General features: G+C 35.8%; 1 protein-coding gene across 1 annotated transcript in view; it reads right to left on the reverse strand.

Moving 5' to 3' along the window:
- LOC102802340 (tyrosine-protein kinase Yes-like) overlaps nt 1-15,531 on the reverse strand; it is a 34,459-nt gene that overhangs the window by 4,293 nt on the left and 14,635 nt on the right. Inside the window, exons 5-9 of the mRNA XM_085493433.1 lie at nt 7,795-7,898; nt 6,369-6,524; nt 5,102-5,257; nt 2,981-3,126; nt 1,229-1,342 (exon numbers count right to left, since the gene is read on the reverse strand). Of these exons, the coding sequence (XP_085349559.1) occupies nt 1,229-1,342; nt 2,981-3,126; nt 5,102-5,257; nt 6,369-6,524; nt 7,795-7,898 (676 nt within the window). The remainder of the gene's footprint in view (nt 1-1,228; nt 1,343-2,980; nt 3,127-5,101; nt 5,258-6,368; nt 6,525-7,794; nt 7,899-15,531) is intronic.

Consider the following 15,531-nt stretch of genomic DNA (forward strand, 5'->3'; position numbering starts at 1 on the left):
TGTAAAACTGTATAAATGGAAAATAATCAATTCCCCCCACTGTTCTTTTTGTGAAAAAGAAGAAACATTAGAACACCTATTTGTTAACTGTATTGTTGTAAAGAGACTGTGGAGACTGTTGCAAAGTGATTGCAAACTTATTGCCAATTTGGTTTGTAATGTCAAAAATATTATAGGTCTATGTGAACCAGAAAATATATTATTAAATCATTTTATTTTATTATTTAAAAAATATGTATATACCTGTAGGGTTCAAAAGGTTCATTCAACAAAATATGCATATAAAAGTTGGATCAGGGAAAATAGAAATATTGAACTACAAATCGCAATAAACAAAAACAAAGAGCTTATCCATTATCAGAAATGGGAACCATTAACTAATTGGTTAGATAATGGGCAAATTTAGATGTTATACTAGATCATTTTTTTTTTTTTTTTTTTTCATTTTTTTTCTTTGTTTTATTTTTTCTTCCTTTTTCCTTTATGTGTTGTAATTTTTTGTGTTGTATGTCCATTATTGAAACGAAATAAAAATATTGTTTAAATAAAAAAAAAAAAAAAAAAAAAAAAATATCAAATTTGAAAACTTATAAAGTTGACGACGATGGACAATCAGTAATATGAACAGCTCCGCTGTGTCGACTTACTTTGTTGACAGCGGAGCTAAAAAGATGATTTTTAAGAAGAAGTCAAAAATGTAAAGTTGACGCTGGCAGCTGATGGACAGTAATATGAACAGCTATGCTCCGTTTACTAAGCTGACAGCACAGCTAAAACCAAATTGCCTGCTAACATGGTTTTTCCCATTCATTTCAGTAATCCATAGAGGCTTTTGCAGACAAGTGTTTAGTACCCTAGAAAAATGTTCACTGCTAAAACATTTGGCGATTTTGCCCCTCAATTATCCTCGGGGGCGGACATTCCACGTTGCTAAGACGCGCACCACTGTACATGTATTTCTATGGGCTCTGTGGGCGCTGCTGTGGAACGCCGGTCCAGCCGGTGAAAATTTGAGAAAACAACATAAACTTTGAAGTAATCCTGAACAACCAAATTTATATATGTTACACACATAGGGCTATTTTGTTACACTGTTCAGGGGAGTCTCAACAACCATCCCAAAGTACCGTTTTCTGTGAGTTTTTGGCCTTTGTTTTCACCGCGAGGGTTGCCAGGCGGAGAAAATGCCCGGAAGTCCGCCCCGAGGATTATGACAAATGCTACTAACCTGTCCACCCATGTCTACAAGTTCTGGTAACGTGAGATTTTTGCCATTGCCGTCCCTTAAAAAGTCCAGTAAACTACCATTCACCATCAGTTCAGTCACAATGTAAATAGGTTCCTGGAATGAATATTTTTAATGCAAGTTGAACTAAAGCTACTGAAGAACACATGCACAGGCAACTGCAGCAGCATCAAACAGAAAATAAAGGTTTTCCATACAACGTCTCTTAGTGGAACATGTTGAATTACGTGATATAGACATGCACTTAATCTCTAACCATTAATAGAAAAAAAATTCCCAGTTGTTTATGCAACCTGAATTTACAAACATATCCATTTTCATTTGAAAATCAAAAAAAAAAATATTGTTGACTTAGAGTCACACAAACAAATATTTGTCAATTATGAACTTGAAGCTACTTTAAAACCATTTTTTTAAAAAACAGGATGTAACAAATTTATTCTTCTGCTCAGAAAAATTGTTTTAAAATTAAACCATCAAACAATGTAATTATTATCGTGGATTTTGTACGCGAGTGTCATAATTTGTCTTGGGATATTTTAAGGTAACCTTGCATATCATATTATGTTTGAAATCATATTCAAGTCCCATGTAACATTAACATCAAAGACAAGTCATTGTCAATGACACGTCCCCGTTCCGTTCATATTTGAGTGACATATACATTCAAAGCAGCAACAATATGAATGTTGAACTGCATTCAGTAAAACAAAATAGCCACCAGTCAGCCATTTTCAACACAATCCAAAAAAAAATTTAAACTAAATTTGCCCATGCATGACATAGATTCAGTTCCGGTATGGTGAAAATGTGCAATTTTTGTGAATTTTTGACCTTAAAAGGACTGGCCCAAATGCACAGGCATATGTATGATATAATGTATGATGTGTATGTGAAGTTTGAACTGATCTGTCCAGGCATGTCCGAGATATGGATCGAAAACTAAATTCTTTAAAAAAAATTGCCGCCAGTTGGCCATTTTAAACTTGATCCGAAGAAAAATTGGTATGCATCAAGCTTATATTTAATATATGCACTAAATCTGAACAAATTCCATCCATGCATGACTGAGATCTGGTTCCAGAATTGTGAAAATACGTGATTTTGATGCATTTTCGGCCTTAAAATGGCCATCATTCAGCTATTGTTAAGCGGATCATGAAACAAATGCACATATCTATTTGTGACATGATGTACCAGGTGTGTGTGAAGTTTGAACTTGATCAATCCAGACATGTCTCAGATACGAATCCAGAACTGAATTCTTTAAAACAAAATGGCCACCAGTCGGCCATTTCAAGTCCGATCTAAAAAAAAAATGACGTGCATCAAGGTCCTATTATGTTTAATGTATGTACCAAATTTGAACGAAATCCGTCCATGCATAACTGAGATCCGGGTCCGGAATGGTGAAAATGTGCGATTTTGATGCATTTTCGGCCTTAAAATGGCCGCTATTCGACTATCGTTAATCGGATCATGAAAAAAATACATGTGCATATGTCCCATATAATGTGTGATGTATGAGTGAAGTTTGAACTTAATCGGTCCATGCATGTTCGAGATACAGGTGATCACGGACGCACGGATGCACGAACGCACGGACACACACAGGGCAAAACACAAGTCCCCGTTTTCGGACTACGTCCGAACGGGGACTAAAAATATCACGGTTGCCTTTGGTTGAAGCAAAGTTTTATAAACATCTGAAACTTATTCTCAACATCCACCTACCTTTTCTGTACACACTGCATACAACTGAACAAGATTTTCGTGCCTCAACTTTTTCATTAGATTAGCTTCTTGTAAAAATGCTTGTGGTGACATTGTTCCAGTCTTCAAAGTTTTTATAGCTACTTTTGTTACACCATTCCATGAACCTACAAAATAAGCAAATCAATTTCCACAGTCTAAGTCTGGGATTACAAACTGAAAGTACATGTACAAGTGATTTATCAGGGTTCCTGTACAAGTTTTGAATATCATAAACAAGCAGCCTATCGGCTGAGATAGCTCCGCTGTTAGCAATGCACATTTCAATTAAAGAACTGAAGACATCATTAGAAAATGAACAATATGAATAGTATCAAAGCAATCGGACTTACAGTTTTTAGCAAGAAGTCGAAAATATCACTTTTTACCAAAAATGACAAAAATATTCACCAAAATTAGAGAACTGAATATATCATCACAAAATGAACAAATCTGAGAAAGGTCTACATGTAGTATCTATATATGTAATATCAAAGCAATTGAACTATTGGTTTTTAACAAGAAGTCGAAAATATCACTTTTTACCAAAAATTACAAAAATATTCACCAAAATTAGAGAATTGAAGATATCATCACGAAATGAACAAATCTGAGAGAGGTCCACATGTAGTACCTATATATGTAATATCAAAGCAATCAGACTTGCGGTTTTTAACAAGAAGTCGAAAATATCACTTTTTACCAAAAATGACAAAAATATTCACCAAAAATAGAGAATTGAAGATATCATCACGAAATGAACAAATCTGAGAGAGGTCCACATGTAGTACCTATATATGTAGTATCAAAGCAATTGCACTTGCGGTTTTTAACAAGAAGTCGAAAATATCACTTTTTACCAAAAATTCCAAAAATATTCACCAAAATTAGAGAATTAAAGATATCATTACAAAATGAACAAATCTGAGAGAGGTCCACATGTAGTACCTATATATGTAATATCAAAACATTTGCACTTGCGGTTTTTAACAAGAAGTCGAAAATATCACTTTTTACCAAAAATTACAAATATATTCACCAAAATTAGAGAATTGAAGATATCAACATGAAATGAACAAACCTAAGAGAGGTCTACCCAAGGTACATATACACCAAGTATCAAAGCATTCTGGCTTGTAGTTTTCAAGAAGAAGTCGAAAAAGTAAAACATTGACACGGACGCCGACGACGGACAATCACTCATATGATAAGCTCCGCTCGACAAAGTCGACAGCGGAGCTAAAAAGCCAACATGGTTTCTTTTTAAGGCCTTGTAAAAATCTAAAATATACAAGTCATGACACAACACCACATTGTTTGATAGTAAACATGACCACTATTCAGCCATCTTGAATTAGATCATCAAACAAACATATATACATATGTCAAATATAATGTATATGTTAAGTTTGAACATGATCGGTCAAGGCGTATAAGAGATATGGCTACAGTAAGTCACCGACTTACAACTGATTAACTGCACTTGCCACTACACACAGTTCCTTTGAACGAGAAATGGTTGACTACATAATTTACAATGAGATGAATGTATTATTGGTTACTGCATGCTAGTGTACTTTGTGTTTTTTTTTAATTTAGTTGAATGGTTGTAAAATTGGTTAAATCATACTCCTTCTATCCACAGGGATAGCGAGACTGCTGTGGTTTTGCATAGTTTTTTGCATAGTCATCTGTCAGTGTACACGGTAGCAATGGTATACAGACTGGACCCTAACACCAATGCTGCCATGTACAGACGTAGCCTAGAATCAATCCAGCTCAAAACAGCGCAAAACCATGGCTAGTTATATTGTAGATGATTGAGAGAGAAACGAATACTCAATATTTCCACCTGGAGTAATAGAAATAAATACAAATGGGGTAAAAGTTTATTTTGCTACTCAAAGGATCAGAAGTCTAAGTGTTTTGATACTGCAGAGTGAAACACAGATAAAACGGAATTTCAATAAAGTTGTCGTGCCATCAGTTGGTTTTCATGTTAGATTGGGAGATGGATTTCTAGCTCATGGAGACCAAATTGGAATGGTGGAATTCAAAACTTGTCTATTGAGTATAGAAAGGAACACCAAAATAAGCACTTACCAGCCCATACTTCTCCAAACTGACCAGCACCAAGTTTTTTCTGCAATTTCAATGACTCTCTTGGGATTTCCCATTGATCTTTACCTAAACCCCTGGTATTAGGATTGACTTTGGGGCATGCTTTGGAAAGCTTTTCACATAATCCATCAGGTTGCACTGTTTGTGATAGAAGAACATCAGAATTTAATATATACGAGTATGTATGTATGAATGAATGATTGAATGAATGAATGAATGAATGAATGAATGAATGAAGGCTAACTGTGAAAATAAACCTATAGCTATCAAGTTTAAGAATTCTCAAATGTAACAGCTTTATTCAAGACATAGTTTAGTTTAATGTGGAAACTATAAATGTTTCAAGTAGACAAGAATGGCTCGACAATCAGGATTTGAATCCCTGTCATTATTTTTACTGCAGATTACACAGCACCCTCTATAGTCTATAGTTAAAATGATTGTTATGCTGAGAAAGGGCAGTATTCAGACTGACTGGGGGGGATGGGGGTTGGAATGTTTTAACTTTTCGAAATATAACTACATTCATGAATTAACTTTGTAGTTGATATCTGTTTAACTGTATTTGTGGTAGGTTGCCTAGAATTACATTTCTGCATTTTAATGAGGTCCATGACATATTTTTATAAAACAATGTTTAAAATAATGAACTTGTCTATTAAATTAATAAAAATCTATTAAAGAAAATATGAATATGTGAGCGAGAAAAAACAACGAACAACGAGCACCAGCATACCACCGTGATAAGGTTCATAGCAAGTTTGTCACAACTTTTTTGTTGTACTGCTATGAAATAAAGAGACATAGTCGCATCGTCACATACGAATATCGCTCATTCTATAAGCCCATGTTTCGTGCTAATAATATTATGTCATTATGAGCAAACCGCAAAGTGTGCAGTTGTCTGCAAAGTGTATAGTTGTCTGCAAAGTGTATACTTGTCCTGCCTGAGTGCATATTTTGCAGTATTCTCATGACAACCTTATTATCATACTTTTTTCTGCAAAATCAATAAAAATAAATTCTGATATTTCCACTTTTCCTTCACTCCAAAAAATTTACAGTAAGTAAATACAGTTGGAAGAGCTAACTAAAAAAAAAATTGGCTTTGATTTTGAGCACTGACACCTACATGATTGTCATTTTGTATGACTGAGTTGAAACCCAGAAAAACATTCTTCTACAAATTTTACAAAATATATTAATTATAGTTTATACACAATGTTAGGATATTAAAAAGTGATCATACTTGCGTAATGGTCGACAAGCTTAGAAACTGATGGAAATTGAGCCCGTGCAGTGATAAAATAGCCAGCATTCTGATCAAGTTTTTTTATTTTGTATTGCTTCACACTATGATCACCTTTCACTCTGTCATAGTACAGAACAGAAAGGGCATACGAGCCTGTGGAGAAGAAAAACAGATTATTAATAAAAAATCTGAAAATGACATTGAGGAAATCTGCAAATATATATCGTATTGGCTTCATTTGTAGTTTATGCACTTATGTACATAGCAGAGGTATGTCTATGGTCAAAATAAGTCATGTTTTAATAATCCGGTAAACAATAAATGAAACTGTTAGCTAATATGTGCTCCTACATGTAGCTGATGCCCTTGAAATAGCGCAGATACAGTAATGTACATATCCGGTACTGTAAAATACTTTAAATTTTGCTTGCGATTAATTTTCGCTATTTTTGCTGAAGGAATAATTCGGTGAAAATAAAATCCAGCAAATGTACCTTTTTTTCCTATATTTAACATTCAACTCGTCAAAAGTCAGTGAAAATAAATCCTAGCTGAAATAAAGTATTTTACAGTATTGAAAAAATGTTGTATATTGACTATGAATGGAAATTACGGTATCAGTTTTGGGGTATTTTCTCTATTTGCATTGCATATGTTTATGTCAAAGTCTTGGATGTGTTTGTATTGGTCCAATTTTATGAAATTTTTTGTATTTGTGTGTATTTTTAGCACTTGATTCACAAATAAATATTATTTTTTTGTTATGTATTTATGTTTAATACAGTTTTAAATGTGTCATCTTTTGTTACGTAAACTTTAGTGGCAGATTAAGCAATGTAATCTTTCCCCTCACTACCAGTTGTATAGCAACCAGCTTGTTTATTGGTATAGACAATTTCAAGCCAATGCCAAGACAGGAAAGATCATCGGCGCCAGTGCTTGATTGTTTTTAAGCTAAACGTGTGATTATCTTAGCTAGCGTGGCTAACACCTTGGCACTATATATTGCGGCATTACAGATTGAGGGTATTGGCTAGATAGTTGACAAAAAGCCAAAATTTTTTTTTTTCCGATTGGAGCTAGATCATTTTTTTTCTTAATGCAGAGTGTTGTGTTGAATATAATGCAAATTGTTTGCATCCTGAATGATAAGACTTGGTTTCATAAACTGTTTATGCAAATTAACCTGTGGTTTAGAACAGGAACTTATCTGGGTATTTTGCAGTTCTGTAAATGCTTATACCAAAAACCACCACTCGTTATATTATGTAACTTATAGTTTTTATAGCCTCCTGAATTCTGTTATGTATATTCATGTTTTTATTCCTCGTGCACTACACATCTTTTTTTTGTTTGTTATTTTTATCACAATTTTAGAGACAATTAAAGAATAATTCAGTTTTCCAATTATAATGTATCCTACCTGGTGTTGACTCACTGTCTCGTACAATAAAACAACCGCTAGACAATCCTGGCTGTAATAATTTTTTCTCTGCATCTTTGTGACTTATTTTACCAAAATACCAACTGAAAGGACATAAACACAAACATGCAAGTGATTTAACATCAACACTTGAAGAGAAAAGATGGTCTTTTAATAAATGAGTATTATGTTGAATTCTGAAAATAATTGCTTTTTGTTGTGAAAGCAGCATGCTTGCTAGCCAAATGATTCATGGTGATATAAAAAACTATAAAACCAGACAAGGAAAAAATCTTGTTCATCGGACCTGCAGGTACCTGATTTTTTTTGTTTTGATTTTAATGCTAAATCAAAGAAAGCTTAGAAAGAACTCCCATGTGCTGAGAGTATTGGAGACACATTAAATATAATTCGAAATTACTTAGCTGAAAACTAATTATGCAAATCAGAAAATTAATATGAAAACGGGGACTTATGTTTTGACCTCCGTGTGTCCGTGCGTGCGTGCGTGCGTGTGTGCATGCGTTCGGACCTGTATCTTAGAAATGCCTGGACCAATCACAATCAAACTTCACACATACATCATACATGATATCATACATATGCACGTCAATTTGTTTCACGATCTGATTCAAGATGGCCGAGTAGCGGCCATTTTTGTTCTAAAAATCATCAAAATCAAGCATTTCCCGGCTGTTTACAGATGGATTTTGTTCAAACCTTGTATATACGTTGGAAATTAATATGAACAGATTTGAGTGTAAAACTAATGAGGTCTGCGCAATGTAACAGAAAATCTATGTTTCCAAGTTTAATTGAAATGTGATTAGAACCAAAAAATTGTGAATTATTATGCTTATTAGGGAATTAATATGAACAGATTTTTACCCCAAACTAATTAGGTTTGTACATTGTCTTAGAGCATCTTTGTACTAAGTTTCATTGAAATGGAATAATTAGTACTTTAGATATCAGTGTGAAAGCTGATTAATTAATATGTACAGATTTTAACCCACAATTATCCAGGTCTATTGTCTATTGTCCTACAGCATCCATGTACAGTCATTGATATGTGATATTTAGTACCTGAGATATCAGTGTGAAAGTTGGTTAATTATGCAAATTAGGTGATTAATATGCACAAATATTTACCGGAAACTAATTGGGTCTGCATAATTCTAGATTCATTGAAATGTGATGATTAGTACTTTAGATATCAGTAGAAAAGCTGAAAATTAATTATGCAAATTAGTTAATTAATATGCACAATTATTTACCCTAAAACTAATCAGGTCTCTGCATAGTCCTAAAGGATCTATGTACCAAGTTTCATTGAAATGTGATGATTAGTACTTGAGATATCAGTGGAAAAACCAAAAATTGACTAACCATTATGCAAATTAGGTAATTAGTACCCACGGATTATTACCTAAATAAACTAATTGGGTCTGCATAATTCTAGATTTATTGAAATGTGATGATTAGTACTTTAGATATCAGTAGAAAAGCTGAAAATTAATTATGCAAATTAGTTAATTAACATGCACAATTATTTACCCTAAAACTAATCAGGTCTCTGCATAGTCCTAAAGGATCTATGTACCAAGTTTCATTGAAATGTGATGATTAGTACTTGAGATACCCGTGGAAAAGCTGAAAATTAACTAATTATGCAAATTAGGTGATTAATATGCACAAATATTTATCGGAAACAATCAATCTCTGCATAGTCCTTAAGTATGTAAGTACCAAGTTTCATTGAAATGTGATGGTCACTACTTATATCAAATGCTGAAAATTAATTAATTATGCAAATTAGGTAATTAATATGTACTGATATTACCAGAAAAACTATCAGGTCTGTGCAGTGTCATATGACATCTATGTACCAAGTTTCATTAAAATGTGATTAGTACTTATATCAAATGCTGAAAATTAATTAATTATGCAAATTAGGTAATTAATATGTACTGATATTACCATAAAAACTATCAGGTCTGTGCAGTGTCATATGACATCTATGTACCAAGTTTCATTGAAATGTGATGATTACCGGTAGTACTTGTGATATCAGTGGAAAAACCGAAAATTGACTAATCATTATGCAAATTAGGTAATTAGTATCCACGGATTATTACCAAAAACTAATCAAAACCTAGCATTAGTTCAGAGCATGTATGTACAAAGTTTCATCAAAATCCAATGAGTGGTTGTTTAGATATCAGTGGAACAATCATGGAACAGCTAAAAATCAGCTAATTATCATGCAAATTAGGTAATTAATATGCACGGATTTTTACCAAAAACTAATCAAATCTGCGCATATGTTCAGAGCATCTATGTACCAAGTTTCATCAAAATCCAATGAGTGTTTTTTTAGATATCAGTGGAACAGTCATAGAACAGCTAACAATTAGCTAATTATCATGCAAATTAGGTAATTAACGAGCATGGATTTTTACCAAAACCTAATCAAATCTGCGCATTGGCCCAGAGCATCTATGCACCAAGTTTCATCAAAAACCGATGTATGATTCTTGAGATAGCAGTGGAACAATCGGACACACATACACACATACACATACACACACACAGACACACTAACTGCAAAGACTCCCAATTATGTGCTTCGCACATGGGAGTCAAAAATCACTTGACTGTGACAATGCAAGATTCTCGCAAACTGTTTTAATAGTCCTGATGTTAAGGCTCGCTCTCATTGAAAACACTGACCGTTCGTCCAAACACTGATCACTGGCGCAGAAGTGGTCAATATGGTGGTTTTGATAGTAAAGTGTGAACATACAACTAACTAGTATTAACTATTATTAAATTCTGAACGGCATTTCAAATCTAATAGTTGTATGACACTGGGACCTCTCGTTACGTGTTTTGGGTGCTTGTTCTAAATGTAATATGTTATTTTAATGAGACAGTTACGTGAAAAAAACATAGGTAACTCATTTTGACAGAGCAGAGAAACGAGGAAATGTTAATGATTAATTCCAAAACTAACGATACCGAATCCACGTCGGTCCATGTCTGGTAAAATTTGACATTCAATTTTTAAAACTAAGTCACGATCATTGAATGACTTCGGTCTAAACCGTATACGTATATGTAAAATTGTTCCCACAAAAATATTTTCGACTAAAAACGGCCACATGCCCTGAAAAAATCGAACAGAGCTTGACATGTATGAATAATTTATTGGGCTCAAAAATTTAGTTATAGCCATAAATATTTGGTGGCCTGTCGATGAACAATTTCGAAACTCAAGATTCACACGGCTGCGAAAGTAGAACATTCCGGAGGCGGTGAAACGGAAGAGCCAAACTTAACGCATAAAAATAGAACGCGTATTTTGACTAGACTGTCGACAGTCCCTCTGGCCTTACGTGTGTGTGTTTTTTTTATTAATATTAATATTAATCAAACGCCGTAGGTGTTTGCGAAATGCCGAAGGCATTTTAAGCGAGGGCCGTAAGGCCCGAGAGACTGTTATAGCCTGCTGCGCCACCACTCGCCACTGTAGAGAAATTCTCCTGTAGCGTACCATCATGATTGACAGGCAGAGTGATGTCATAAAAATGCTAACCAATCACAAGTCACGCAGTCCCAGGTCAACAGGAAGTAAAAAAAATTGAGCCACCAGACGACGCAATAGTTTATAAACTTCGTTCAGTGCACTGCTTTGAAGATGGCTTGTGACGATGCAGTTTCGCTGGCGTTGAAGAAACTTGGGTATGAAAGTATTCGACTAATCCAGCGACAAGTCATTGATGGCTATTTGCAGAAGAAAGATGTTTTTCTCACAGCGCCGACTGGCAGTGGCAAGTCGCTGACTTATGAAATGGCGCCATTCCTGCTGGATAGTATCGGTGACTTTGCCGACGAACCATCATCCATTATTTTGATTGTATCGCCACTGGTCGCCCTGATGCACTCTTCCTTTGTTTAAAATTAGATAACTCGCGTTCGCAACTTGTAGTTCTGGATAATACTTGGCAGAAAACGATCTATACTCGGCGAGACGATCAAAGTCATGCGTGACATAAAAAAAAACCGCGATTTGACCTTTGCATAACAGTTTAACTCCACCCATATGCAAATTATTACTACGTCATCGAGATGCATGCATAATTAATAGCAAGGCCAGTCCTGCAGGCTATAGAGGCTTTGCAGTGACGTCACAAAAATCACTAGGCCGCCATGTTGGATTACAAACAAACCATACGCAACGAAAGCCACGGGGAGGGTGTGGGGTTCTGTTATTATTACATATGTTCCATAGGAAACTTTTGTAAGGGATAATCATGATAATATGCTTGAAATGAAATCAAATTACTATCCGTATATGAAGTAAGTAGATTTAACCTACCACTGACGAAATGATCAGAGCAGACACGAATGTATGGAAGATTTGACTATTATGTACTGCAGTTTATTTTGATTCGTCCCTGAAATCAAAATCGGTATTTCCACAACCCATATGCAAATGAGGTCCGAGAGCAAACAAAGTACATGTAGTCCCTTCAGGAGTACAGTTTTTCGGAATAAACAATATTTAGAAGTACGATATTTTCCCCTTGGGGTACATGAATATACTTGCCGAGTGACATGAAATTTGAACAACAGTAATGGTACTTTTAGGCAGTCACTTATTTTGGCCCAAACTAATTTGCATATCACCCATGCAATAATGTTTTTGGTATTTTCACGGTCGATATGCAAATGAACATGGTATTTTCATTGGCTACCGAACTATTTTTATTTTGTAAACACATTTTCGTTTGCTATTTTTATCCAGTTCAAATCGTTCAACAACATATTTGGCATGTCAGGTGTACATCATATGGTATACTACGATTGGGAGAACTTAATGTGTGTTGACCACCTGGAAACTGAGTTTTATAAACCTTGAAGGGCTCTCAGAAGATCCACCAGCAGTAAAATCAGCGCTTACTATGGAGCCGCAACCATCAGCATCGAGATACCAGGTTTCTGCTGGCGACGTTGCGGCGTTACTCAGTTCCAAATAAAAATTACCAACGCCAAAAGAGCAACATTTTAACCGGTAATCAAGACTCAGTCAATCCACGACCAGCAAGCAACATCACACACGAAGGTGTAGCGTGCAGCCACAGTCCCTCAACGAAGGACTGTGGTGCAGCTAAGCGACAACCGCTGTCGACGAAAGTCATCCCGTCTGTAGAGTACCGCAGTTGCACGGCATGTTTGCCAATGCACAATTCTGTGGCGGAACTTTTAACTTCAACATAAACTGTGTATCATAGTCATCCAGTTCAAGTTCTGGTTCTGCCGTGGTCCCAACTAAACGTCAACGAGTTATTTATTCGGACAGTGACTCAGATTAGACGTCTGATTATTTTAATTTCAAACAAACAGTGATACGCGTTCTCCGGGCGCGTTCTACACTGACACGCGCTGCTAGGGCGTAACACTTATATTGGAACATATTAATGGGCAATGGGATTCCCCGACCTAAATTCCATCCCGGTTTGCATGTTCTTTCTTTAATACGAAATAATCAAGTATGGAACATGTGTAATAATAACAGAACCACAAATTTCGACGTTCTTTCGAGATCTCTTCAGTCTTTTCACCCTGATTACGAATAACTGTCGGTAGCCTGAAGAATGATTTATCATTGTCTCGATTTCCACGGTTGCTGCAGTTGACAATAGCACAGAAATTCACCATTATTCCGCACAAAACATGGACAAACCACAGGATATCAAGCTGACAGTGTATTGTTGTCATGGTTTCCATGATTGCGTTTGTACTCCAAGATGGCGGATCACGTGTTTCGTGACGTCATGTGGGAAGCCTCTATAACAGTCTCTCGGGCCTTACGGCCCTCGCTTGAAATGCCTTTGGCATTTCGCAAACGACTACGGCGTTTGATTAATATTAATAATAAAAAAAAACACACACACACGTAAGGCCAGAGGGACTGTCGACAGTCTAATTTTGACCTCTGTGTGGCCAACCAATGGCTGGATACGAAAACGTTTGCGGTCGTTGCCAAAGAACCCCGCGTCTATCGCCTGGCGATGCTCTTCACCCCCTCCGGAATGTTCTACTTTCTCAGCCTAATCGCAGGTTTTTCGAAAAACGTCGAAAAAACACAAGAATTAGTAGAAATGTTCCTATTTTGGGCGGATTATTGATAGAAAATAATGTCTTTATTACAAAAATGCTGTGAGTTTTTCCCTTTAGTTATTTTTTATCCGTGAAAAACTGCGAACTCGGCAAATTTGGTTGCACAACTTTCCTCTATCCACAGTGGAGGGACTGTGCTCTATCATATACACCCAGCGACACCGATGCCAGCTGATTGTGGGAGAAACCAACGGGGATCGACATTCCAAACAAAATATTGGGACACGGTGTACAGACATTCCAAACAATCGAAATTATCAACGAAAGACGAGGTTTTATTTTAGGCTTAGAAATATTTTCTTTCCGTCAGCCCATGCATGGAACTGCCATATAGCTTCATGGTCCTTCAGCTTGTCTTCGCCTCTGAACACATCGCGAAGACTCAATAATCAGGAAAGAAACCCCAGACAGCCATGTCGTACTTGTGTTGAAATACATTTTGTATTTCACGTCAGAATATTGTTTAAAATAAAATATTCAGTCCAAGCCAAATCGAGGCCAAAGGGTCAGGTTGCGTGCATATAATTATAGATAGTTAAAACGAAAAGTATTTGAAATTTTGTCAGCTGTTCAACATCTATAAAAACCATAAAGACAATTATAAGACAATGTTAACCTCAGAATTATTTCTGTTAGTCCGAATTTTAAATGCGTGCGAGCGAGCGGTGATATTTCGGGGTTTGCGCGGTCGAAAATAAAGCGGAAATTGTCCGGTCAAATTCAACAAGCGGTCAAAAAAGCGAGAAAAAAGGTGATTGGAAAGCGGGAGCGGGCGGGAAGTAGTGCGAAATAAGTGCTGTAAATTTGCGCAACTTTCTTTTAAATCGTTTTATTTTTCAAGTCAATATTCTATTTTACTAATACCATGTTTTCTAACGAAATGGCGAAGAAAAGAAAGAAAGCGTCGACAGATGAGGCAAAGAAAAATCTGCCACTCAGTGTCGCACTCTGACACAGCAAATTTTTTTTCAAACATCGGCCATTTTGTTTCACCATGAAAACCGTTTTATTAGATCACTTATCAGAGACACTTGAAGGATTAGCTTGTTTGTAAACTGTCAGCGTGTACAGTGGGACAGTAATGTTTGCCAGAGGATTATCCCTCGTTGTTCGTTTGCATAACAATGGAAACCCGAAACGTTCCTGGAGTGGGGACTCAAATGCCAGCAGTTTTCTTCATTTTTCACGCTCGAGCTTGAAATTATTCATTATCTGACACTCTTTATGAGCTCTATGATATCAGTGGTTAATATGTTTGGCCATTTTTAGTGTATATTTATAATAATGCAGCAAATCTACAGTGTTTTATCAACCAAGACTGTTTTTCGCGTTTTTCTCGAATTGAAGTTTCGATTGAGTACAACTCATTGGGACCGCCGCCAAATCAAGTGCGTTCGGACTAGGACATTCAAACTCGCAGTTATCGTTCAAAAGATAATGATGGTGCGAAATATGTCTGGGTTTTTAAAGAAAATGCTTTGTCACAGAATAATAGTCTGTTAAAGGTGCGAAGTATGAAATAATTTGAGGACAAAAAACAAACCTGCATAG

Source organism: Saccoglossus kowalevskii, chromosome 18 (assembly GCF_978046115.1).
Source record: "Saccoglossus kowalevskii chromosome 18, keSacKowa6.1, whole genome shotgun sequence".
NCBI classification, from domain to species: domain Eukaryota; kingdom Metazoa; phylum Hemichordata; class Enteropneusta; family Harrimaniidae; genus Saccoglossus; species Saccoglossus kowalevskii.